At 45.4% G+C, this 26,953-nt stretch overlaps 1 protein-coding gene across 4 annotated transcripts in view; it reads left to right on the top strand.

Moving 5' to 3' along the window:
* Positions 1 to 26,953, top strand: part of AGBL2 (ATP/GTP binding protein like 2) — a 55,825-nt gene that overhangs the window by 14,115 nt on the left and 14,757 nt on the right. For all 4 annotated transcript variants that reach the window (XM_030828638.1, XM_030828637.1, XM_030828635.1 and 1 more), the window contains 6 exons: positions 6,527 to 6,680; positions 7,949 to 8,731; positions 12,180 to 12,336; positions 16,469 to 16,595; positions 18,457 to 18,557; positions 21,079 to 21,209. In XM_030828638.1, coding sequence (XP_030684498.1) covers positions 6,527 to 6,680; positions 7,949 to 8,731; positions 12,180 to 12,336; positions 16,469 to 16,595; positions 18,457 to 18,557; positions 21,079 to 21,209 — 1,453 coding nt within the window. The remainder of the gene's footprint in view (positions 1 to 6,526; positions 6,681 to 7,948; positions 8,732 to 12,179; positions 12,337 to 16,468; positions 16,596 to 18,456; positions 18,558 to 21,078; positions 21,210 to 26,953) is intronic.

Raw genomic sequence — 26,953 nt, 5'->3', positions numbered from 1 at the left:
TCCTGAAAATCAGACGTTGGATCATCTTTGGGGAGATTTCTTTTCTCCACCTCCTATATGTACTTTAGTGACTACTTTGTTCTATGTGCATATGACTGTCATTTAGTAATGCGGTTTCCTGTGTTGCGTTTTAAGCTTCTAGGGATTGAATATATGTCTTTTATAGAAATATGCAGAACACTATACCTAACAACAACAAAATACTCATTCTTTTTTTTTTTCGCCATTCCTACTGAAGTCATACACATTCTTTTTAACAGTACCTGTTAGATTCCCCAGGATAAACCATATGCTAGGCCATAATGCAAGTTTTTATACATGTAAAAGGATTAAAATAATACAAAGTACATTCTCTGACCATAATAAAATTAAGTTAGAAATCAACAGCAGAATGAAATATGAGATATCCATAAATATGTGGAAATTGAATAACATCTTTCTAAATAAACTGTGGGTTAAAGAAATCACAAGTAGACTTCAAGAATATTTTGAATGTAGTGAAAATAAAACCACAACATATCAAAAGTTATAGGATGCAAAACAAAATGAACCAGTGCCAGGGATATTTATGAGTATTTATGGCTTTAAGTGCCTGAATTTCAAAACAAAAAAGGCTTCTTATCAATTACCTAAGCTTCTACCTTAGTAAACTGGAAAAATAAGAGCCAACTAAACCCAAAGCAAGCAGCAGGAAAGTAGTAATAAAAATAAGAATGTGGCTGGGCGCGGTGTCTCATGCCTATAATCCCAGCACTTTGGGAGGCCGAGGCAGGTGGGCCACCTGAGATTGGGAGTTCTAGACCAGCCTGACCAACATGGAGAAACCCCATCTCTACTGAAAATACAAAATTAGCCGGGTGTGGTGGTGCATGCCTGCAATCCCAGCTAGTTGGGAGGCTAAGGCAGGAGAATCTCTTGAACCTGGGAAGCAGAGATTGTGGTGAGCCAAGATCGTGCCATGCACTCCAGCCTGGGCAACAAGAGTGAAACTCCGTCTCAAAAAAAAAAAAAAAAATTATGTAGACCGGGTGTGGTGGCTCATACCTGTAATCCCAGCACTTTGGGAGGCCGAGATGGGCAGATCACCTGAGGTCGGCAGTTCGAGACCAGCCTGCCCAACATGGTGAAACTCTGTCTGTACTAAAACACAATAAATTAGCCAGTCATGGTGGCAGGTGCCTGTAAACCCAGCTACTCAGGAGGCTGAGGCAGGAGAATCGTTTAAACCTGGGAGGTGGAGGTTGCAGTGAGCCAAGATGGTGCCACTGCACTCCAGCCTGGGTAACAAGGGTGAAACTCCGTCTCATTAAAAAAAAAAAAAAAAAAAAAAAAAAAAAGGCCGGGCACGATGGCTCACGCCTGTAATCCCAGCACTTTGGGAGGCTGAGGCAGGCGGATCACGAGGTCAGGAAATTGAGACCATCCTGGCTAACACGGAAAAACTCCGTCTCTACTAAAAATACAAAAAAAATTAGCTGAGCATGGTGGCACACGCCTATGGTCCCAGCTACTTGGGAGGCTGAGGCAGGAGAATGGCGTGAACCCAGGAGGCGGAGCTTGCAGTGAGCCAGGATTGCGCCACTGCACTCTAGCCTGGGCGACAGAGCAAGACTCCATCTCAAAAAAAAAAAAAAAAAGAATGTAGGCTGGGCACAGTAGCTCACGCCTGTAATCCCAGCACTTTGGGAGGCCAAGGTGGGCGGATCATAAGGTCAGAAGATCGAGACCATCGTGGCTAACATGATGAAACCCCATCTCTACTAAAAATACAAAAAATTAGCCGGGCATGATGGCACCCGCCTGTAGTTTCAGCTATTCAGGAGGCTGAGTCAGGAGAATCCCTTGAACCTTGGGAGGCAGAGGTTGCAGTGAGCCAAGATTGTGCCACTGCACTCCAGCCTGGGCAACAGACAGAGACTCCATCTCAAAAAATAATAATAATAATCATTAAGAGGCTGGGTGTGGTGCCTCATGCCTGTAATCCTAGCACTTTGGGAGGCTGAGGTGGGTGGATCACTTGAGGTCAGGAGTTTGAGACCAGCTTGACCAACATGGTGAAACCATGTTTCTACTAAAAATACAAAAATTAGTTGGGTGTGGTGGCATGCCCCTGTAATCCCAGCTACTTGGGAGGCTGAGGCAGGGGAATTGCATGAACCCAGGAGGCAGAGGTTGCAGTGAGCCAAGATTGTGCCACTATACTCAGCCTGGGTGACAGAGCGAGACTCTATCTCAAAAATAAATAAATAAATAAAAAATTAAAAAGGAAAGCATTGAATAGAAGACAGAAAACTGATGGAGAAAAGCAAACCAAAAGTTGGTTGTTTGGAACATCAACAAAATTGAAACATATTTGCTAAACCAAGAAAGGAAAAGAGGCACAAATTATCAAAATCAGAAATGAAAAAGGTAACATAAGGACCAAACCCCTACAAATAAAAAAAACTACAAGGTAATACTATTAACAACTTTATGACAACAAATTAGACAATTTAGATAAACAGGACAAAACGAAAACTGACTCAAGGAAGAAATAAAAGGTTTAAATACATTATAACAAAGAAATAATAATTAGAAATCGTTCCACAAAGAAAACCCAGGCCCACCTGGGACCTGGTAGTTCAGGCCTCTAATCCCAGCACTTTGGGAGGCCAAGGCAGGTGGATCAGCTGAGACCAGCCTGGCCTACCTGAAACCCTGTCTCTCTACTAAAAATACAAAGAAAGTAGCCTGGTATGGTGGTGTGCACCTGTAGGCCCAGCTACTCGGGAGGCCGAGGCAGGAGAATTGCTTGAACCAGGGAGGTGGAGGTTGCAGTGAGGCAAGATCACACCACTGCACTCCAGCCTGGGCAACAGAGCAAGACTCTGTCTCAAAAAACAAAAAACAAACAAACAAAAACAAACCCAGGCTCCTCAAATGACTTACTTGACAAGGTTTGTTTGAAATCTTTTTTTTTTTTTTTTTTTTTTTTGAGACAGAGTCTCACTTACTCTGCCACCCAGGCTGGAGTGCATGGCACTGCAACCTCCACTTTCTGGTTTCAAGTGATTTGTTCCTCAGCCTCCAGAGTAGCTGGGATTACCGGTGTGCGCCACCACGCCCGGCTAATTTTTTTTGTGTGTATTTTTAGTACAGACAGAGTTTCACCATATTGGCCAGGCTGGTCTCAAACTTCTGGCCTCAAGTGATCCACCTGCCTCCGCCTCCCACAGTGCTGAGATTACAGGCGTGACCCACCACACCTGGCTGGTTTGTTTGAATTCTGTTAAACATTTAAAGATGAAATAATACCAGTATTTCACCAACTCTGAAAACAGAAGAGGAAAAAATGTTTCCCAACTCTTTTTTAAAATTTTTAGACAGGATCTTCCTCTGTCGCCCAGGCTGGAGTGCAGTAGGATGAACATGGCTCATTGTATCCTCCACCTTACAGGCTCGAGTGAATTGTCCAACCTTAGCCTCCTGAGTAGCTGGGGCTACAGGCATGTACCACCCTGCCCAGCTTATTTTTTGTATTATTAGTGGAGACAGGGTTTCGCCGTTGCCCAGGCTGGTCTCAAACTCCTGTGCTCAAGCAATCCGCCCACTTCAACCTCTCAAAGTGCTAGGATTACAGGTCCCATTCCCCTCAACTCTTTTTTTTTTTTTTTTGAGACAGTTTCACTCTCGTCACCCAGGCTGGAGTGCAGTGGTGTAATTTCGGCTCACTGCAATCTCTGCCTCCCAGGTTCAAGCGATTCTCCTGCCTCAGCCTCCCAAGTAGCTAGAATTACAGTTGCCTACCATCACACCTGGCTAATTTTTGCATTTTTAGTAGAGAGACAAGGTTTCACTATATCAGCCAGGCTGGTCTCAAACTCCTGACCTCAGGTGACCCACCCACCTCAGCCTCCCAAAGTGCTGGGATTACAGGCATGAGCCACCACGCCCGGCCTGTTGTGCCATTTTTGTTGGCCCACTTACTAGTCCCCATTTCCCTGCCTAGCAGAGGTCGTGAGGATAGCAGCCCGCGATGCTGGTGTTGGAAGTGGAAGAGGGGAGGAGCACAATGTAGACCTTATTCTCAAACTGGTCGTGACTCTTTTTTACCTTTCTCACAGTTCCCTGAGGAGCCAGAGGAAAGACTGACTTTTGTTACTGCCTCCCTCAGGCTAAAGCAGTTTTTCCAGGTGACATCTGCATCTATCAAAAGTATTTAAAGACATACACTGCTCATAGCTACCTGGGGCAAGGGATAGCAAATAGGCAAGGAGAAGATAGGCCCAAAAGCCTGGGAAAGAAGCTGAGGAGAAAGATTCTTGGGGAAATGAGCACTTGGAAGGGCCTCCACATATACTGGAGAATGCAGTATACATGGCTAGGGCTGGACCCACGTTCAGAAAAAACCCGAGGGGATCCTAGGCTTGCATCTCTGGTTGGTGGTTGGGCTCTGTGCAACCAAAGAGGAAGGCTAACATCGAGTTTTTGGCTGCCTGACAGTGTTGAGGAGTGCCTCACCTCAAAGCCAGTCTGCCCAGACTAGGAAAGTTTTGTGCTTGTGCTTTTTTTTTTTTTTTTTGGCTTGGGAATGAATGAGTGAATGAATGAATGAATGATAGGAGCTCACTTTGTCACCCAAGCTGGAGTGCAGTGGAAAAATCACAAATCACTGCAGCCTCAACCTCTCAGCTTAAGCAATCCTGCCTCCTCAGCATCCCCAGTAGCTGGGACTACAGGCACACACCACCACCCAGCTAACTTTTGTATTTTTTTGTAGAGTATATCACACGATATTTTGCCATGTTGCCCAGGCTGGTCTCAAACTTCTGAGCCCAAGCAGTCCTCTCGCCTCAGCCTCCCAAAGTGCTGGGATTACAGGCATGAGCCACTACACCTAGCCAAGCCCTGGTTATTGAAGAAATCTCTGTCCGGTCACTGGTTGACCACTGATATAATGAAACGGAGAAGACACCTGGTGACCTACACATGACAAGAATAACATATTCAGTGGGGAAAGACTGAAAACTTTCCCTCTAGAATCTGGAAACTTCAAAGGGCTTTTATGCAGAATGAAAAGATGATCCTCAAATTTACATGGAATTGTAAAGGGCCCTGAATAGCCAATACAGAAAAAGAAGTACAAAATTGGAAGATTCACATTTCTTGATTTCAAAACACTATGAACATACAGTAATCAAAACAGTATAATCCTAACACAGGGTAGGCATATAGATCACTAAAACAGAACTGAGAGTCCAAAAATAAACTCATATATTTTTGGACAATTCATTTTTGACAAGGGTGCCAAGACAGCTCAGTGGGGAAAGAATGGCCTCTATAACAAATGGTGTTGGGATGACTGTATAGCCACACTCAAAAGAATGAAGTTGAATCCCTACTTCATACCATATTTTAAAATTAACCCAAAATGCATCAATGGTCTAAAGATAAGTACTGAAACTATAAAAATCTTAAAACAAATGAGCCGGGCAGGGTGGTGCACGCCTGTAGTCCAGGCTACTCAGGAGGCTGAGGCAGGAGATTCACTTGAACTCAGATGTTTGAGGCTGCCATGAGATATGATTGTGCAACTGCACTCCAGCCTGGGTGACAGAGCAAGACCCTGTCAAAAAAAGGAAGGAAGGAAGGGAGGGAGGGAGGGAAGAAAGAAAGCAACAGGTATCTGCAGGATGCAATGGCTCGTATCTGTAAACTCAGCACTTTGGGAGGCTGAAGAAGGAGGATTGTTTGGGCCCTGGAGTTCAAGAACAGCCTGGGTGACATAGTGGGACCTCATCTCTACAAAAAAATTAAACAATTAGTTGGGTGTGGTGGCGCACTCCTGTGGTCCCAGCTACTCAGGAAATTGAGGTGGGAAGATCACTTGAGCACAAAAGGTAGAGGCTGCAGTGAACTGTGATTCACGCCACTGCACTCCAGCCTGGGTGATAGAGTGAGACCCTGTCTCAAACAAAGAAAACATAGGGATAAGTCTTCATGACCTTGGATGTGGCAGTGGATTCTAGATATGACACCAAAAGCATAATTCATTAAAAAAAAAAAATTGATGTTGGATGGCCAGGCGCGGTGGCTCACACCTGTAATCCCAGCACTTTGGGAGGCCGAGACAGGCAGATCATAAGGTCAGGAGATCGAAACCATCCTGGCTAACACGGTGAAACCCCGTCTCTACTAAATATACAAAAAATTAGCTGGGCGTGGTGGTGGGCGCCTGTAGTCCCAGCTACTCGGGAGGCTGAGGCAGGAGAATGGCATGAACCTGTGAGGCCAAGCTTGCAGTGAGCCAAGATTGCACCACTGCACTCCAGCCTGGGTGACAGAGTGAGACTCTGTCTCAAACTGTCTCAAAAAAAAAAAAAAAAAAAAAAAAAAAGATTAAAAGTCTCTGCAAAGATAGTTGAAAATTAGAAATTTCATTGTTGGTCTAGAATAGTGTTGACCACTTAGAGGGGCTCAGTAAGTATTTGCTGAATGAGTGGATTCTGAGTAGAACCTAGCCTAAATATGTCTCTTTTCTCTGCAGTGCCTACAGAAGGTTCCTATTTCACCAGTTCCAGAGTGGGAGGCAAACAAGGAATTATCAAGGAACTTGCTGTCACATTGCAAGGACCGGAAGATAATACTCTACTGTTTGAATCAAGATTTGAGAGTGGGAATCTGCAAAAAGCTGTCAGAGTGTGAGTAACAATTTCTCAAAGGGATGATAATTAGAGTGACTAGAAGGTGTCTTCAGTAATGATATTAGGAATCAGAAGTACTTGCAAAAAAGAAAGAGGTGATGGGAAATAGTTATGGAGATGAAGAAAAATGGAGTAATTATTACTCATGTTTTTCCCCAAAATAAAATGTTTTCTAAATTGTTTACTTTGCTTATAGAAGAAATTAGAGCTCACCTAAAATTTGTATTAGTAAAAATATGTAACATAAAAAGCCCTATAGCCATACTTCCTAGATGCAGCAAACATTAAGTTTGGTGTATATGCTTTAATTTTTTTCTGTGTGTATATGTGTAATATACATAAATTATATATATATATATATATATATATATATATATATATATATTTTTTTTTTTTTTTTTTTTTTTTTTTTTCTTGAGATGGAGCCTTGCTTTGTCGCCCGGGCTGGAGTGCAGTGGCACGATCTTGGCTCACTGCAAGCTCCACCTCCCAGGTTCATGCTATTCTCCTGCCTCAGCCTCCTGAGTAGCTGGGACTATAGGTGCCTGCCACCACGCCTGGCTAATTTTTTTGTATTTTTAGTAGAGACGGGATTTCACCATGTTAGCCAGGATGGTCTGAATCTCCTGACTTTGTGATCTGTCCATCTCGGCTTCCCAAAGTGCTGGGATTACAGGCATGAGCCACCGCGCCCGGCCATTTATATATTTTTAAAATAAAAATTGGTTAATGGCATATGTACATATTGTTTTGCAAATTGGCAATTTTTTTTCTACTTCATAAATTTCAGGTGTTTTTCTATGGCAGTACCATAGATATACTTCCTTATTGTTTTTTTTGTTTGTTTGTTTGTTTCCTCAAGATGGAGTCTTGCTGTGTTGCCCAGGCTGGAGAGCAATGGCATGATCTCGGCTCACTGCAACCTACACCTCGTGGGTTCAAGTGATTCTCTTGCTTCAGCCTCCTGAGTAGCTGGGATTATAGGCACCTGCCACCACACCTGGCTAATTTTTTTTTTTTTTTTGTATATTTAGTAGAGATGGGGTTTCACCATGTTGGCCAGGCTGGTCTTGATCTCCTGACCTCAGGTGATCAGCCCGCCTCAGCCTCCCAAAGTGCTGGGATTACAGAGAATAAATGATTAAGGTAGCAGGTTTTTCTGTTGTAATAAGACCTGTTTTTACCAGGAGAAAACAACATTTTCCCAATGTGTTTTTTAAGGGAGGGCGTAAGCTTACAGAGTTGTTCTATTTTATCCATTACAGAGACACCTATGAGTATGAACTCACCTTGAGAACTGACCTCTACACTAACAAACACACTCAGTGGTTTTATTTTCGTGTTCAGAACACCAGAAAAGATGCCACCTATCGCTTCACCATTGTCAACTTGCTAAAACCCAAGAGTCTTTATACTGTAGGAATGAAGCCACTCTTGTACTCCCAGTTGGATGCCAACACCCGCAGTATTGGCTGGAGGAGAGAAGGAAATGAAATCAAGTACTACAAGAACAACACGGGTGACGGGCAGCAGACCTTCTACTGTCTCACATGGACCATTCGGTTTCCATATGACCAGGACACTTGCTTCTTTGCACACTTCTACCCATATACATACACTGATTTGCAATGCTACCTCCTGTCAGTGGCAAACAACCCTATCCAGTCTCAGTTCTGCAAGCTCCAAACTTTATGCAGGAGCCTAGCAGGAAATACCGTTTACTTGCTCACCATCACCAACCCATCCCGGACCCCTCAAGAGGCAGCTGCAAAGAAAGCTGTGGTCTTGAGTGCCAGAGTTCACCCTGGAGAAAGTAATGGCTCCTGGGTTATGAAAGGCTTTTTGGACTTCATCCTTAGCAACGCCCCAGATGCCCAGCTCCTCAGAGATATTTTTGTCTTCAAGGTGCTTCCCATGTTAAATCCAGATGGTGTGATTGTGGGGAATTATCGGTGTTCCTTGGCTGGAAGAGATTTGAACAGGCATTATAAAACCATTCTGAAGGAGTCTTTCCCTTGTATTTGGTACACCAGGAACATGATCAAAAGGTGAGACTTTTTATCTGTTGATCTTTCTGTGACTGCTATGAGTACAAGGAACCAGATATCCCTGCCTGATGGGGTATGAGATCTCTTCTGTTGTTAAAGGAATTGAGTATGACTTTGAAGACAGAGCCCTTAACAGTCTCTTTGCAGTCAAGTGGCTTTGTTAATTTTCAGACTTTTAAATCATGTCTTGTCTTTGGGTTGAAACTGGACATGCAACATTTCAGCAATAGTCATTTCACTTGTAAGTGAAATAATTGAATGGAAAAGGTCAGAGTTCGGGGGAGTTCATAGGTCTTCATGATGAGACTCGTATCATAATAGTAGCTAACAATTAGTAAATGCGTACGCATGAAGTGGCAAGCTGTATGGTAGGTGCATTACACACGTGACACATTTAATCTTCACATTAATATTAAGAGGTAGGCACAGTCAATATCGCATGTTGTATGATACAGAAATTGAGAACCTAGGCCAGGCGTGGTGGCTCACGGCTGTAATCCCAGCACTTTGGGAGGCTGAGGTGGGTGGATCACCTGGGGTCAGGAGTTCAAGACCAACCTGGCCAACATCGCGAAACCCAGTCTCTACTAAAAATACAAAAATTAGCCTGGCGTGCTGGTGGGTGCCTGTAATCCCAGCTACTCAAGAGGGTGAGGCAGGAGAATCGCTTGAACCAGGGAGGTAGAGGTTGCAGTGAGCCAAGAGCGTGCCACTGCACTCCAGCCTGGGTGGCAGAGTGAGAAAAAAAAAAAAAATTGAGAAGTGGATAGGTTAAGTAACTTGCCAAAGGTCATAAAGCTATTAAGTGACAAAGTAGATATTTAAATACGGGCTCTCTCTCTGGTTCCAGAGTCTAAATTCCTTTTACGATCTTATATTGCCTATCACAAAGAAAGAATCATAACATCAGTCAGCAGTTTTCAAGCCTGTATAAAAGCATTGAAGGCTATAATGTAATAGCACCCACCATTAAGGAATTTTCATGCCATTGGAAATGAAAATACAGCATATAAGAATATGTGGGCTGGGCTCAGTGGCTCACACCTGTAATCCCAGCACTTTGGGAGGCCGAGGCAGGCAGATCACCTTAAGTCAGGAGTTTGAGACCAGCCTGGCCAACATGGTGAAACCCCGTCTCTACTAAAAATAGAAAAATTAGCCGGACATGGTAGTGGGTGCCTATAATCCCAGCTACTCAGGAGGCCGAGTCAGGAGAATCACTTGAACCTGGGAGGCAGAGGTTGCAGTGAGCTGAGATGGCACCATGGCAGGCATAGCTAAAGAGCACATGTTTCAGAGTCAGACAGGCCTGAGTTTGAGACCTGTTTTTACTGCTGGCTGGTTCTGTGACCTTGGCTAAGTGATTTAATGTGTCTGAACTTCAGCTTTCTCATCTGTAGAGTGGAAATAATAATACCTGCCTTGGGTGGTTACTGTGGGATTGAGATAATCACATGATCTATTTACTATAGTACCCAGCGCATTATAAATGTGTAGCATTGTTGTCATTATACTCATCATGGGGAAAGTGAACATATTTGGAAAGCTGGAATAGGTGTCCTGGGTGATCACGAGACGAAGAGCTGAGCGTTGTAGGAACCGGCCCTCAAAAGTCACGAATCAAGGCTTTCTTTCATTCTTTTTCTTTCCTGCAACTGCCCACTCTCTGCCTCTCTCTCTTTCGTCACAGGTCTGCACAATGGTGGGCTTTTTCTCAATAGGCTTTTTTGCACTTCCTTGTCAACTTACGCAAGGCTACCCACCACCCCTTTCCACATCAGAACTTTTCCATTTCTGGTCAGGCACAGTGACTCATGACTGTAATCCCAGCACTTTGAGAGGCTGAGGCAGGAGGATCACTTGAGCCCAGGAGTTGGAGACCAGCCTGAGCAACATAGTGAGACCCTGTGTATTAGGTTGTACTTGCATTGCTATAAAGAAATACCTGGCCAGGCATGGTGGCTCATGACTGTAATCCCAGCACTTTGGGAGGCTGAGGCAGGCAGATCACTTGAGGTCAGGAGTTTGAGACCTGCCTAGCCAACATGGTGAAACCCCGTCTCTACTAAAAATACAAAAATTAGCCTGGCATGGTGGTGCATGCCTGTAATCCCAGCTACTCAGGAGGCTGAAGCAGTAGAATTGCTTGAACCTGGGAGGCAGAGGTTGCAGTGAGCCGAGATCACGCCACTGCACTCCAGCCTAGGTGACAGAGCGAGACTCTGTCTCACCACAAAAAGAAAAAAAAAAAGAAAAAAGAAAGAAAGAAAGACCTTAGACTGGGTAATTTATAAAGAAAAGAGGTTTAATTTACTTATAGTTCTGCAGCTTTATAAGAAGCATGGTGCTAGCATCTGCTCAACTTCTAGGGAGGCCTCAGGAAGCGTACAATTATGGCAGAAGGCAAAGAGGGAGCAGGCACATCATATGGCGAAAGCAGGAGTAGGAGAGAGAGAATAACTGTAGGGGAGGTGCCACACATTTTTTTTTTTTTTTTGAGACAGAGTTCAATTTTTTTTTTTTTTTTTTTTTTTTTTTTTGAGATAGAGTTTCACTCTTGTTGCCCAGGCTGGAGTGCAATGGCGCAATCTCGGCTTACTGCAACCTCCACCTCCTGGGTTCAAGTGATTCACCTGCCTCGGCCTGCCGAGTAGCTGGCATTACAGGCATGCACCACAACGCCTAGCTAGTTTTGTATTTTTAGTAGAGATGGGGTTTCACCATGTTGGTCATGCTAGTCTCGAACTCCTGACCTCAGGTGATCAACCCACCTTGGCCTCCTAAAGTGCTGGGATTATAGGCATGAGCCACCGTGCCCAGCCAGTGTCACACATTTTTAAACAACCAGATCTTGTGCAAAGTCAGAGTGAGAGCTCATGTATCACCAGGGGGATGGCCCAAGCCACTCATGCGGGATCCACCCCCACCATCCAAATACCTCTCGTTAGACCCCACCTCCAACACTAGGGATTATATCTCAACATGAGATTTGTGCAGAGACAAATACCCAAACTATATCACCCTGTCTCTACAAAAGAAAAAAAAAAAATACAGAAACAAAAATAGCTGGGTGTATTGGTGTGTGCCTGTAGTCCCAACTACTTAGGAGGCTGAGGTGGGTGGATGACTTGAGCCCAGGAGGTCAAGGCTACAGTGAGCCATGGTCAGGCCACTACACTCCAGCCTGAGCAATAGAGCAAGACCCTGTCTCAAAAAAGAAAAAAAGAAATTTTCCATTTCAAGTCCCTCTGACTGGCAAGGCAAGCTGATGACATGTTTTCTGCAGTGGCTGAGAATGGAGATAGGGTCCATTGAAGGCCATTGGAGTTGAGATTTTCTTAGGAGGGAAAGTATCAACAGCTGTATTTAAGGAAGAGATACCAAATGATCCTGAATTATTTGCATGCATTTGGGTGTCCACTGAGTCCTTTGTTTGCCCCCTCGATAGACTTCTTGAAGAAAGAGAGGTTCTGTTGTATTGTGATTTCCATGGCCACAGTCGTAAGAATAATATCTTCCTGTATGGCTGTAATAACAACAATCGCAAGTACTGGCTTCATGAACGCGTCTTTCCTTTAATGTTAAGCAAAAATGCACCAGATAAGGTAAGCACATAATGTAATTTTCTCTCCATTGAGTTAGGGACATGGGAACTCACTGCTTCCTATATGTAGTGTTTTATTTGGCATTTTGTATCTCTTTTTATTATCTTTGGTAAATCCGAGCAACCTAGACTTCAAGAATTTAGAAAAGCGTGGTTTTAAGAATTGCTGTGGGGCCAGACACAGTGGCTCACACTTGTAATCCCAGCACTTTGGGGGGCCAAGGCAAGCAGATTACCTGAGGTCAGGAGTTCGAGACCAGCCTGACCAACATGGAGAAACCCCATCTCTATTAAAAATACAAAAATTAGCCGGGCATGGTGGTACATGCCCGTAATGCCAGTTACTTGGGAGGCTGAGGCAGGAGAATCGCTTAAATCTGGGAGGCAGAGGTTGCAGTGAGCAGAGATCGTGCCATTGCACTCCAGCCTGGGCAACAAGAGCGAAACTCCATCTCAAAAAAAAAAAAAGAATTGCTGTGTCCTGCCAGCTACAGTGGCTCATGCCTGTAATCCTAGCACTTTGGGAGACCGAGGTGGGCATATTGCTTGAGCCCAGGAGTTCAAGACCAGCCTGGGCAACATAGGGAGACCCCTGCCACTACTAAACAATAGAATAAAAAAGAATTGCTGTGTCCATCAACCAATCAACAGATCAATAAAATGTGGTATCCCTTTTTTTTTTTTTTTGAGACGGAGTCTTGTTCTGTCGAGGCTGGAGTGTAGTGGTACAATCTTGGCTCACTGCAACCTCTGCCTCCCAGATTCAAGCAATTCTCCTGCCTCAGCCTCCCGAGTAGTTGAGAGTACAGGCATGCACAACCATGCCTGGCTAAATTTTTTTGCACTTTTAGTGGAGACGGGGTTTCACCATGTTGGCTAGGCTGTTCTCAAACTCCTGACCTCAAGTGATCCGCCTGCCCTGGCCTCCCAAAGTGCTGGGATTATAGGCGTGAGCCACTGCGCCCCACCATAAGTTGAAATTCTTAGTATATACAGTTATCTATCACCTATGCTGTGGTGGTTGACCCTGGAAGAAGAAATTGAAGGACAAGCAAAATGCTAATGTCATGAGTCTTCACAGGAAAGGTTATATACTAGAAGATCACAAATAATTGTAAGAGCTTAATGAAAACAATATAAAAGTTTTTAATAATTGACTAATTTCATGACAGGCATATACAGGTAATCTTCATTGGTGTAGAAGCTGGTTTTTCACATCATAAATAGATCCACAAAATGTAGCTGTCAGAAGAAGAAAGTAGATTGGATTTTTATTTACTTATTTATTTTATTTTTTCTTCTTCTTCTTCTTCTTTTTTTTTTTTGAGATAGAGTCTTGTTCTGTCGCCCAGGATGGAGTGCAGTGGCGTGATCTCGGCTCACTGCAACCTCCATCTCCCGGGTTCAAGCAATTCTCTGCCTCAGCCTCCCGAGGATCTGGGATTACAGGCACCCGCCACCACGCCTGGCTAATTTTTGTATTTTTAATAGAGACAGGGTTTCACCTTCTTGGCAAGGCTGGTCTTGAACTCCTGACCACCCGCCTCAGCCTCCCAAAGTGCTGGGATTATAGGTGTGAGCCACCACACCCATCCTTTTATTTATTTTTTCAAGACGTAGTCTTGCTCTGTCACCCAGGTTGGAGTGCAGTAACACCATCTCCACTCACTGCAACCTCCGCCTCCCGGGTTCAAGCAATTCTCCTGCCCCAGCCTCCCGAGTAGCTGAGATTACAGGCATGCGCCACCATGCTTGGCTAATTTTGTATTTTTAGTAGAGATGGGGTTTAGTACAAAAAAAAAAAAAAAAGGAAGCGGGCACGGTGGCTCACGCCTGTAATCCCAGCACTTTGGGAGGCCGAGGCGGGTGGATCACCTGAGGTCAGGAGTTCGAGATCAGCCTGCCCAACATGGTGAAACCCCATCTCTACTAAAAATACAAAAAATTAGCCAGGCGTGGTGGCAGGCGCCTGTAATCCCAGCTACTTGGGAGTCAGAGGCAGGAGAATCGCTTGAACCCGGGAGGCGGAGGTTGCAGTGAGCCAAGATCGTGCCACTGCACTCCAGCCTGGGCAGCAACAAGAGCAAAACTCTGTCTCCAAAAAAAAAAGAGATGGGGTTTAGTAGAGATATGGTATTTTTAGTAGAGATGTAGGCCAGGCTGGTCTTGAACTCCTTACCTCGTGATCTGCCCACCTTGGTCTACCAAAGTGTTGGGATTACAAGCGTGAGCCACCACGCAGCGCATGGCCTAGACTGGATTTTTTTAAGTTTTTTTTTTTTTTTTTTTTTTTTTTTAATAGAGACAGGGTCTCACTATGTTGCCCAGGCTGGTCTTCAACTCCTGGGTTCAAGCGACTCTCCCGCCTCACCACCTCAGCCTCCCAAAGTGGTGGGATTACAGGTGTGAGCCACTGCACTGGCTTTAGAAAAGTATTTTAATTTTTTTTTTTTTTTTTGAGATGGAGTCTCGCTCTGTTGCCCAGGCTGGAGTGCGGTGGTGTGTCTCAGCTCACTGCAACCTCTGCCTCCTGAGTTGAAGTGATTCTCCTACCTCAGCCTCCTGGGTAGCTGGGATTACAGGCACGAGCTACCACACGCTGCTAATTTTTTTTTTATTTTTAGTAGAGACGAGGTTTCACCGTGTTGACCAGGATGGTCTGGATCTCCTGACCTCATGATCCACCCACCTCGGCCTCCCAAAGTGCTAGGATTCCAGGGGTGAGCCACTGTGCCTGGCCGATATTACAGACTTTTTCCCATAAAGATATATGATAAAAATATTTTGTATTGTTACTCTTATTTGTTTAAAAAAAGAAAAAGAGGAAGCTTTCCTTCCTTCCTCTCTCTCTCTTTTGTTTTTTGAGTCTCGCTCTGTTGCCCAAGCCGGAGTCAGTGGCACGATCTCAGCTCACTGCAGCCTCCTCCTCCTAGGTTCAAGCAATCCTCCTGCCTCAGCCTCCTGAGTAGCTGGGATTACAGGTGCATGCTGCCATGCCCGGCTAATTTTTTTGTATTTTTAGTAGAGTCGGGGTTTCGACATGTTGGCCAGGCTGGTCTCAAATTCCTGACCTCAGGTGATTGGCCCGCCTCGGCCTCCCAAAGTGCTGGGATTACAGGCATGAGCCACCATGTCCAGCCTCTCTTTCTCTTTCTCTTCTCTTCTCTTTTTTCTTTTCTTTTCTTTTTTCTCTTCTCTTCTCTTCTTTTTCTTTCTTTTCCTTTCCTTTCCTTCTTTTCTTTTCTTCTTTTCCTTCTCTTCTCTTCTTTTCTTTCTTTCGGGAAATCACACCCAGAACCCATATCTAAAACAAACTAATTGAAGCAGGGAACCCTGTCTCCTCTGCTCCTTCCCTCCTTGAAGCAGAAATGCCCTGAGGCTCCTCAATAGAACCCCTGAATTTCACAGAGCACAATTTAAATATCGCTGGACAATGAGATACTTTCCAACTGCAAAATCTTTTTAGCAGGATAGGGTGGATAGAGAGAGGTGCCAAGTGTATATTACAAACTCCAAGTGACACACAAGGGCTGAGGGGTCATAAAAGATAAGGGAGGATATTGAACTCCAAGTGATAAGATTAGTGTAAGGGAGAGAGTTCCAGGGAGAGATTATGGGAGTAAGGAATACACATCATAGAAGATAAACACAACTAGATTTAGGGGTTCAAGCTGGGGAGTGGCAGAAAATAAGTCTTAGAAAGGTTGGCTAGTGCCTTGAATGCCAAACGGATGTTCTAGGAAACCTAGTCCTGCAGAATTCTCCTTGCGGGGGGGTGGGGTGGGGACAACAGGAAGGAAGAGTTCATGGGCGAAAATGTTTGGAAAACATATTGCAAATATACTCTCTTCCCTTTGGAAGATTACAGTCCACATACTAAACACTCTAAGAGGGCTTGCAGAGAAAGCCTGTTTAGTTTTGTTAACCCTTCATCCCCCTGACTAACATGACCGCAGAACTCCTTTTTCCCCCGTAATACCTGTTAACATCCCTCCAAATTAGCATTTTGTGGAACATGCTTTGGGAAATAACATATGGACCCCAAGGAAATTACTCTTGTATCATATTAATGAATCTTAGATATTTTACATTTGCTGATTTATGATTAACAGAAAATTTGGATTTCTTTTTAGTTCTCTTTTCACAGTTGTAATTTTAAGGTCCAAAAATGCAAAGAAGGAACGGGACGAGTTGTTATGTGGCGGATGGGAATCCTAAACAGCTACACCATGGAGTCTACCTTTGGCGGGTCCACCCTGGGTACATTCTCTTTTGTATATCATAGGCCAGCATAGGAAGGGAAATCCAAGCAAAGCATCAGGGAGATGAAATGCCTTTGAATGCTGGGAAGATAACTGATCTAGAGGATTTCTTTGTCTAGATTTATGCTAAATTTGAGTGCCCAAAATATGAATGTGAAATATAATATTTGATGGGGCCGTATGGCATAGTGGTTGCTAAAGACCTGGAATCAGGCCAGGCGCAGTGGCTCACGCCTGTAATCCCAGCACTTTGGGAGGACAAGGCGGGCAGATCACAAGGTCAGGAGATCAAGACCAGCGTGACCAACGTGGTGAAACCCCATCTCTACTAAAAATTAGCTGGGCGTGGTGGCACGTGCCTGTAGTCCCAGCTACTCTGGAGGTTAAGGCAGGAGAATTGCTTGAACCCAGGAGGTGAAGGTTGCAGTGAGCCAAGATCGTGCCATTGCACTCCAGCGTGGGTGACAGAGCGAGACTCTGTCTCAAAACAAACAAAAAACCTGGAATCAGGCAGATAGGGGGTTGAATTTCAGCTCCATTAACAAGTTTTGTGTTCTTGGCTAAGTTATCTGGCCTTTTTGAACTTCATTTTTTTCTTTTTTATTTTTATTTATTTTGGTTTTTTGAGACAGGGTTTCTTTCACCCAGGCTAGAGTGTAGTGGCATGATCATGGCTCTCTGCAGTCTCAACCTTCCAGGCTCAAGCGATTCTCCCACTTTAGCCCCTCGTGTAGCTGGGACTATAGGTGCACGTCACCATGCCCGGCTAATTTTTTTATTTTTTTGTAGAGACAGGGTCTCCTTATGTTGCTCAAGCTGGCCTCAAACTCCCTGGCTCAAGCAATCCTCCTGCCTCGGCCTCTCAAAGTACTGGGATGGCAGGCATGAGCCACCATGCCCAGCCTCATTTTCCTTTTACTGCAATAATAATAGTACTTGCATTGTAGGTACTGCTTAGTGAGATGGTGCATGGAGTGCACTTGCCATAGTGCCTAACATGAAGTGAAAACCTCAGTAATTAGAATCATCATGATTATAATTTTTTCATTGCCAAAGATTCTTCTGAACCAAACTAAAACTAGGAGAGCTACACTCTCCTGAAGCATAATATTCTAGAATAAAAAGTGTTTTATTTTGTTTTGTTTTGTTTTGTTTCAGGGCCTCCCTCTGTTACCCAGGCTGGAGTGCAGTGGCGCAATCCCTGCTCACTGAAACCTCTGCCTCCCTGGCTCAGGCGATCCTCCCACCTTAGCCTCCAACCTCAGCCTCCTGAGTAGCTGGGACTATAGGCACATGCCACAACGTCAGGCTAATTTTTGTATTTTTTGTAGAGACAAGGTCTCACCATGTTGCCGGGCTAGTCTCGAACTCCTAGGCTCAAGCGAAGGGCCTGCCTTGATCTCTCAAAGTGCTGGGATTATAGGCGTGAGCCACTGTGCCTGGCCAGTGGTGATATTTTTTTATTTTTTATTTTTATTTTTTTGAGACAGTCTTGCTCTGTCATCCAGGCTGGAGTGCAGTGGCACGATCTCAGCTCACTGCAAGCTCCACCTCTTGGATTCACACCGTTCTCCTGCCTCAGCCTCCTGAGTAGCTAGGACTACAGGCACCCGCCACCATGCCCGGCTAATTTTCTTTGTATTTTTTGGTAGAGACGAGCTTTCACCATGTTAGCCAGGATTGTCTCAATCTCCTGACCTCGTGATCTGCCTGCCTTGGCCTCCCAAACTGCTGGGATTACAGGCGTAAGCCACCACGCCCGGCCAGTGGTGGTATTTTTAAAAAGATAATCATAAATTAGATTTACATTCAGTCACTAAGATTTAATTGGAAATGTTTGCGGGGTTTTTTTTTCCTAGGTAGTAAAAGAGACACCCACTTTACCATCGAAGATCTGAAGTCCTTAGGTTATCATGTCTGTGACACCCTTCTGGACTTTTGTGATCCTGACCAAACGAAGGTAAAAATGGGGTTTCAAGAAATGTGGTGAAGGCCAGGCATGGTGGCTCACACCTGTAATACTAGCACTTTGGGAGGCTGAAGTGGGTGGATTGCCTGAGCTCAGGAGTTCAAGACCAGTCTGGGCAACATGGCAAAACCCTGTCTCTACTAAAAATACAAAAAATTAGCTGGTTGTGGTGGCGTGTGCCTGTAATCCCAGCTCTCGGGAGGCTGAGGCAGGAGAATCACTTGAACCCAGGAGGCGGAGGTTGCACTGAGTCGAGATCACGCCACTGCACTCCAGCCTGGGGGACAGAGCGAGACTCAAAAAAAAAAAGAAATGTGATGATGATGCTGTGATCAGTTTCATATGGGTCCAAAATAAGCCCAGGGGAATTATAGGCAATCTTTATTTTCCTCTTACTAGTTTTCTGAAGTTTTTATAATAAAAGAAAATAAGAAAGCCCCCAGACTGCATACTGTCTACATAATTCACCAAGAAGATGGAGACAGTCCTTTGGAACACCTCTCCCTCACTTCTGGACTTCACCTATGGCAACACCTAGTCTTTTTTCTTTTTCTTTTGAGACAGGATCTCACTCTGTTACCCAGGCTGAAGTGCAATGGCGTGATCACGGCTCACTGCAGCCTCAACACCTTAGCCTTCCAAGTAGTTGAGACCACAGTATGCACCACCACACATAGCTAATTTTTAAGCTTTTATACAGACAGGGTTTTTCTGTTCCCAGGCTGGTCTCCAGCTCCTGGGCTTGTGATCCTCCTGCCTCAGCCTCTCAAAGTGCTGGGATTACAAGCATGAGCCACTGTACCCAGCTACAACACTAATTATCTTTCCTTTCTCTTATTTTAGAAAATCAGGTGTCTTTTTTTTTTTTTCTTTTTCTTTTTTTTTTTTTGAAACAGGGTCTCCCTCTGTCGCCCAGGCTGGAGTGCAGTGGCGCGAACTCGGCTCACTGCAATCTCCGCCTCCCAGGCTCATGCAATTCTCCTGCCTCAGTCTACTGAGTAGCTGGGATTACAGGCGTGCACCACCACGTCTGGCTAATTTTTGTATTTTTTAGTACAGATGGGGTTTCACCATATTGGTCAGGCTGGTCTGGAACTCCTGACCTCAGGTGATCTGCCCACCTCAGCCTCCTAAAGTGCTGGGATTATAGGCGCGAGCCACTGTGCCCAGCCAGGTGACTTCTCTTCTCCAAAATTAGCCCTGCTCTGTGTGCACTTGTTGACTTCCCCTATGGCCTTTCTGAGGTCTTGCCTCATTAATTATGTCTTCCCAAACAAACAAACAAACAAAAAACTAATAATCATCATCATCAGGCCGGGTGCAGTGGCTCACACCTGTAATCCCAGCACTTTGGGAGGCCAAGGCTGGTGAATCACAAGGTCAAGAGTTCAAGACCAGCCTGAGCAACATGGCAAAACCCCCATCTCTGCTAAAAATACAAAAATTATCCGGGCGTGGTGGCAAGTGCCTGTAATCCCAGCTGCTCGGGAGGCTGAGGCAGGAGAAACACTTGAACCCGGGAGGTGGAGGTTGCAGTGAGCAGAGATCATGTCACTACACTCCAGCCTGGGTGACAGAGCAAGACTCTATCTCAAAAAAAAAAATAAAATAATAAAATAAAATAAAATAGACTATTGCATTGTTGAAGAAGTTGGCGGCCAGGCACAATGGCTCACGCCTGTAATCCCAGCACTTTGGGAGGCCAAGGCGGGCAGATCACGAGGTGAGGAGTTCGAGACCATCCTGGCCAACATGGTGAAACCCTGTCTCTACTAAAAATACAAAAATTAGCTGGGCATGGTGGTGTGCGCCTGTAGTCCTAGCTACTTGGGAGGCTGAGGCAGGAGAATGGCTTGAACCCGGGAGGCGGAGGTTGCAGTGAGCCAAGATCATGCCACTGTACTCCAGCCTGGAGACAGAGCAAGACTCTGTCTCAAAAAAAATAAAAAAGAAGTTGGCTCTAGCCAGAGAAAAGTGGCTAGAGCAGTGCTCATTGATATTCTGCTCTAAAAAAATTTCTATCTGTTCCTCCAGCTCATGTAATTTTCTGTTAACATGTCCTTACTAGCAGGGGTGCAGGTTATTCATCTTTGTGTTCCCAGCAATAAATAAAATGCCTTTCAGCATATACTTAGTAAATATTTGATGAATAAATAAAATGGGCCAGGCATGGTGGCTCATGCCTGTAATCCCAGCACTTTGGGAGGCTGAGGCAGGTGGATCACCTGAGGTCAGGAATTCAAAACCAGCCTGACCAATATGGTGAAACCCTGTCTCTACTAAAAATACAAAATTAGCTGAGTGTGGTGGCGTATGCCTGTAATCCCAGCTACTTGGGAGGCTGAGGCAGGAGAATCGCTTGAACCCAGGAGGCAGAGGTTGCAGTGAGCCGAGATAGTGCCATTGTACTCCAGCCTGGGCAACAAGAGTCAAACTCCATCTCAAAAATAATAATAATAAATAAATAAAATAAAATGAATTAACAAAATAGTTCTTTTTTTCACTTTCATAGTTCACTCAGTGTCTAGCAGAGCTTAAGGAGCTTTTACGACAGGAAATCCACAAGAAATTCCATGAACTTGGACAAGATGTAGATTTAGAAGGAAGTTGGAGTGACATCTCTTTGTCTGACATTGAATCCAGGTAACAAAGAAAAAACAGAGTTTTATTTTTTTTTAATACTTTGTTGTTAACCTGGATGATATAGTGAGATCTTGTCTCTACAAAAAATACAAAAATTAGCTGGGCTTGGTGATCTACGCCTGTAGTCCCAGACACTGGGGAGGCTGAGGTGGGAGGATCACCTGAGCCCAGGAAGTTAAGGCTACAGTGAGCCAAGATCATGCCACTGCACTCCAGCATGGGTGACAGTCTCAGAAACAAAAAAAACAAAAGAGTGCATATTCTTTGCCAGCCTCTGATTTAGCCATTAGAAAGGAGTAGGGAGCTGGGCAGGCAGTTTGTGTAGAGCCTTGTAGGGAACTGCAAAGCCTTTGCCTTTCACTCCAAGGGAGCTGGAAAGCCTTTGGAAGGTTTTGAGTAGAGAAATATCATGGTTTGACAGGTTTTAGTTTCAACAGGAACACTGGCTGCTGCGTGAAAAGTAGATCATAAAGAGGGAAGTTCTAAGCAGGGAGACTCAATAGGAGGCTCTCGCAGTAATATAGGTAAAAGATAACCAGGCCGGGCGCGGGGGCTCACGCTTATAATCCCAGCACTTTGGGAGGCCGAGGCGGGCGGATCACGAGGTCAGGAGATCGAGACCACGGTGAAACCCCGTCTCTACTAAAAATACAAAAAAAATTAGCCGGGCGTGGTGGCGGGCGCCTGTAGTCCCAGCTACTCGGAGAGGCTGAGGCAGGAGAATGGCGTGAACCCGGGAGGCGGAGCTTGCAGTGAGCCAAGATTGCGCCACTGCACTCCAGCCTGGGCGACAGAGCCAGACTCCATCTCAAGAAAAGAAAAAAAAAGAAAAAAAAGATAATGGAGGCTTAGACCAATAATACAGGTAAAAGATAATGGAAGTTTAGACCAGAATAGCAGCAGTGGTTGTGGGGAGATGTGTGAATTGGTTGTATTCTAGATATATTTTGAAATTATAAACATTAGGATTTGCCTACGGATTGGATACAGGCATGAGAAAAGAAGAGAATGACTCTACAATTGGTTGGATGGAGTTGCCTTTAGCTGAGATGGGAAAGATGAAAGGAGTGGAAAAAACTAGGGAGGTAGTGAAGATCCTAGTGTTAGGCTTGTTAAGTTGTAATGTCCATTACATATTTAGTGGAGACCTCGAACAAGCCGTAGGACATGTGGGTCTGGAGTTCAGTGGAGAGGTCCAGTGGACCAGTGGAGACAGTCATCATTGGACAGATGATTTTTTCTCTTGAGACAGGGTGTTGCCCTCCACCCAGGCTAGAGTGCAGTGGTATGATCTCTGCTCGCTGCATCCTCAACTTCCTGGGCTCAAGCAATCCTCCTGCCTCAGCTCCCCAAGTAGCTGGGACTACAGGTGTGCACCATCATGCCCAGTTAATTTTTGTGTTTTTTTGTAGAGAACAGGTTTTGCCATGCTGCCCAGGCTGGTCTCTAACTACTGAGCTCAAGGGATCTGCCCGCCTCAGCCTCCCAAAGTGCTGCGATTACAAGCGTGAGCCACCATGCCCAGCCTGGTAGATAATATTTAAACCTTAACACTAGATGGGGACTGGATGAGGTGGCTCACACCTGTAATTCCCACTCTTTGGGAGGCCGAGGCAGGCAGATCACTTGAGGTCAGGAGTTCAAGACCTGCCTGGCCAACATTATGAAACCCCATCTCTATTAAAAATACAAAAATTAGCTGGGTGTGGTGGCACATGCCTGTAATCCCAGCTACTCGGGAGGCTGAGGCGGGAGGAAGGATCGCCTGAACCCAAGAGGTGGAGGTTACTGTGAGCTGGGATTGTGCCACTGCATTTCAGCCTGGGTGACAGAGTGAGACTCTGCTCTCAAAAAAAAAAACTTAGCAGGGGGTCAGGGCATGCACCTGTAGTCCTAGCTACTTAAGAAGCTGAGGCAGGAGGATTGCTGAGCTCAGAAGTTCGAGGTTGCAGTGATCTATGGCCGCACTAGTGAACTACAATCTGCGCTATAGAGTGAGACCCTGTCTCAGGAAAAAAAAAAAAAAAAAAGACTGGTGGGATCTCCAGGAAGTAAGTGCAGATAGAGACGAGGTCCAAGTCTGAGGTTTGAGCCGGATAATACAACTTTAATAGGGGAGGGGCCAGCAAAGGCGACTGAGACGAAGGGACTAGCAAGGCTGAAAAAAAGCAGAAGAGTGATTTTTTTAAAAACCTAAATCAGGCGCGATGGCTCACACCTGTAATCCCGGACTTTGGGAGGCCGAGGCTGGCGGATCACCTGATGTCAGGAGTTCAAGACCAGCCTGCCCAACACGGAGAAACCCCATCTCTACTAAAAATACAAAATTAGTTGGGTGTGATGGCACATGCCTGTAATCCCAGCTACTCGGGAGACTGAAGCAGGAGAATCGCTAGAACCTGGAGATGGAGGTTGCAGTGAGCCGAGATCGCACCATTGCACTCCAGCCTGGGCAACAAGAGCAAAACTCCATCTCAATAAATAAATAAATAAATAAATAACCTAAATCAGATCATATCATTTATCTGTTGAAAGCACTTCAGTATCTCCCCAACTCAGAATAAAAAAAAGCCAAAGACCCTACAATGGCCTGTAAGGCCCATAGGCCTCCTGATACCTCTATGGCCTCCACCCTAACCCTTTTTTTTTTTGAGACGGAGTCTCGCTCTGTCACCCAGGCTGGAGTGCAGTGGTGCGATCTCAGCTCACTGCAAGCTCCACCTCCCGGGTTCAAGCAGTTCTCCTGCCTCAGCCCCCCAAGTAGCTGGGACTACAGGCGCCTGCCACCACACCTGGCTAATTTTTTGTATCTTAGTAGAGACGGGGTTTCACTGTGTTGCCTAGGATAGGCTGGTCTCGAACTCCTGACCTCAGACAATCCGCCCACCTCGGCCTCCCAAAGTGCTGGGATTACAGGCGTGAGTCACCGCGCCCAGCCAAATGCTGCCTTTTTCAACATGACCTGTACACATTACTCTAATGCTGCAACTTACTCCCCTCCTTCACCCTCCTGCCACTCCTTATCCCCCTTAGGTGCTCTACTTTTTTCCATAGCATTTATTGCCTCTGTCATTCTATATCATTTAAGTCTTTACTGTATCTGTTTTATTTATTTATTTATTTATTATTTTTTTGAGACAGACTTTCACTCTTGTTGCCCAGGCTGGAGTGCAGTGGCGTGATCTCCACTCACTGCAACCTCTGTCTCCTAGGTTTAAGCTATTCTCCTGCCTCAGCCTCTCGAGTAGCTGGGATTACAGATGCCCACCACCACGGCTGGCTAATTGTTAGTAGAGATGCGGTTTCACCATGTTGGCCAGGCTGGTCACAAACTCCTGACCTCAGGTGATCCACCCATCTCGGCCTCCTCAAGTACTGTGATTACAGGCATGAGCCACTGCGCCTGGCCTATTTTGTTGTTGTTTTGAGATGGAGTCTCTCTCTGTCGCCCAGGCTGGAGTCCAATGGCGTGATCTCAGCTCACTGCAACCTCCGCTTCCCAGGTTCAAGCAATTCTCCTGCCTCAGTCTCCTGAGTAGCTGGGATTATTACAGGCGCCCACCACCACGCCCGCTAATTTTTTTTTTTTTTCTTTTTGAGACAGAATTTCGCTCTTGTTGCCCAGGCTGGAATGCAATGGCACAATCTCGGCTCACTGCAGTCTCCACCTCCCGGGCTCAAGCGATTCTCCTGCCTCAGACTCCCAAGTAGCTGGGATTACAGGCATGTGCCACCACGCCCGGCTAATTTTGTATTTTTAGTAGAGATGGAGTTTCTCCATATTGGTCAGGCTGGTCTCGAACTCCCGACCTCAGGTGATCCGCCCACCTTGGCCTCCCAAAGTCCTGGGATTACAGGCATGAGCCACCGTGCCCAGCCATCTAATTTTTGTATTTTTAGTAGAGACGGGGTTTCACCATGTTGCCCAGGCTGGTCTTGAACTCCTGACCTCAAGCGATCCACCCACCTTGGCCTCCCAAGGTGCTGGGATGACAAGCATGAGCCACCACACCCAGCCAATGTCTGTTGTTTATTGTCTGTTTCCCTCTACTAGGAGATAGATTCCACAAAGTCAGAGATCTTTTCGTTTGCTCTGTATCTCATGCACTTAGGATGGTACTGTTTTGTACCTAGCACAGAGGAAGAGCTCAATACGTATTTTTTGAATTAATTTAGCATTCAGGATCTCATCTGTACCTTCATAGTCTCCCCAGCTATTTAGGAAGCCCCCAAAAGGTTATGTCTCCCAGGTGTGCAAGAATACCTTCTACTCTAACTTACTGGCTAAAGTGCCTCATGGATAACCCAGCTGCTTTCAGGCTTCTTAGCTGGCGTGGAAGTCTTCTGACAGAGGCTGCACTGTAGTCTGTGGTGGACAGTGGAAAAGGGATGGCTCTTCCACCCACTCTATGGCACATTGACATCTGGGCCCAAAAGCAATTCTGAGTCTCACAAATATTTCTTTAGGGACCTTAAACTAGGCCATCAGGCCAGGTAGTGTGCTCCATTCACCATGTCATCCCTTCCACTCTCTCAGAATCCTGTGCCTAACTCACCAAGACCTCTGCACCAACCCCTCTCCAAATACAGCCTCAAAAACAAAATGCCGGCTGGACGCAGTGGCTCACACCTGTAGTCTTAGCACTTTGGGAGGCCAAGATGGGCGGATCACTTTAACCCAGGAGTTCAAGACAAGCCTGGGCAACATAGAGAAACCCTATCTCTACAAGAAATGCAAAAAGTAGCCAGGCATGGTGACTCATGACTGTTGTCCCAGCTACTTGGGAGGCTAAGGTGAGAGGATCATTTGAATCCAGGAGGTCAAGGCTGCAGTGAGTCAAGATTGCACTACTGCACTCCAACCTGGGCGACACAGCGAGACCCTGTCTCAGAAAAAAAAAAGTGTGCTCTGCATATCAACTCATAGAAATAGTGCCCAAGGTGTGGCTAGGCATGGTGGCTCATGTCTGTAATCCCAGCACTTTGGGAGGCCGAGATGGGAGGATTGTTTGAGGCCAGGAGTTGGAGACCAGCTTGGTCAACATAGTGAGATCCCATCTCTATTTTTAAAAAAATTTAAAAAGAAATAAATAGGGCCCAAGGGGAATCAATTCAGAAACAGGCAGACTCTACAGACTAGTGACTCAGCAGGGACACTGATGCGTGTGGTTAAGAATTATTGAAACCAATTTGCCAGCCTCTGCCTCAAGAAACTGCCTGTCACAGTCTCCAGTGGGGTTCCACCTATTCATTGTCACGATTGCAAAGGAAAGCAGACTGTGAGTGTACAAGCCCAGTTTGAGTTTGCTCTGTGTATGTACACACATAGGTTTTGACACTTTCTGGGACAGACTGCTTTTAGTGCTTTTGGCCCATTTGCTAACATTTTCTACCAACAGGACTTCCAGTGTCCTAAAAGGCTACTCCTTGACTAGAAAAACACCTTGTGAGAACAGGGAATTGGGAATTAGGTCAGAGAAGATGGGGTTTTCTTCCTGCTGTCTTTCTGTGGGACTACTACTCATTGTGCACTGAGAGGAGCGAGGGGAGCAGAAACAGAATAAAGGGCTGGGCAGCTGAATGGTTTGAAATCCTGACTTCTCCCATGTGATTCGAGTTCTGTGCCAATACGTGTTTTTTGTTTGTTTGTTTGTTTTTGAGATGGCGTCTCACTCTGTCACCCAAGCTGGAGTGTAGTGGGGCGATCTCAGCTCACTGCATCATTGCAATCTCCACCTCCCGGG

This window comes from Nomascus leucogenys, chromosome 15, assembly GCF_006542625.1.
Source record: "Nomascus leucogenys isolate Asia chromosome 15, Asia_NLE_v1, whole genome shotgun sequence".
In the NCBI taxonomy this organism is placed as follows: Eukaryota; Metazoa; Chordata; class Mammalia; order Primates; family Hylobatidae; genus Nomascus; species Nomascus leucogenys.
This window is presented reverse-complemented; position numbering and strand designations above follow the sequence as displayed.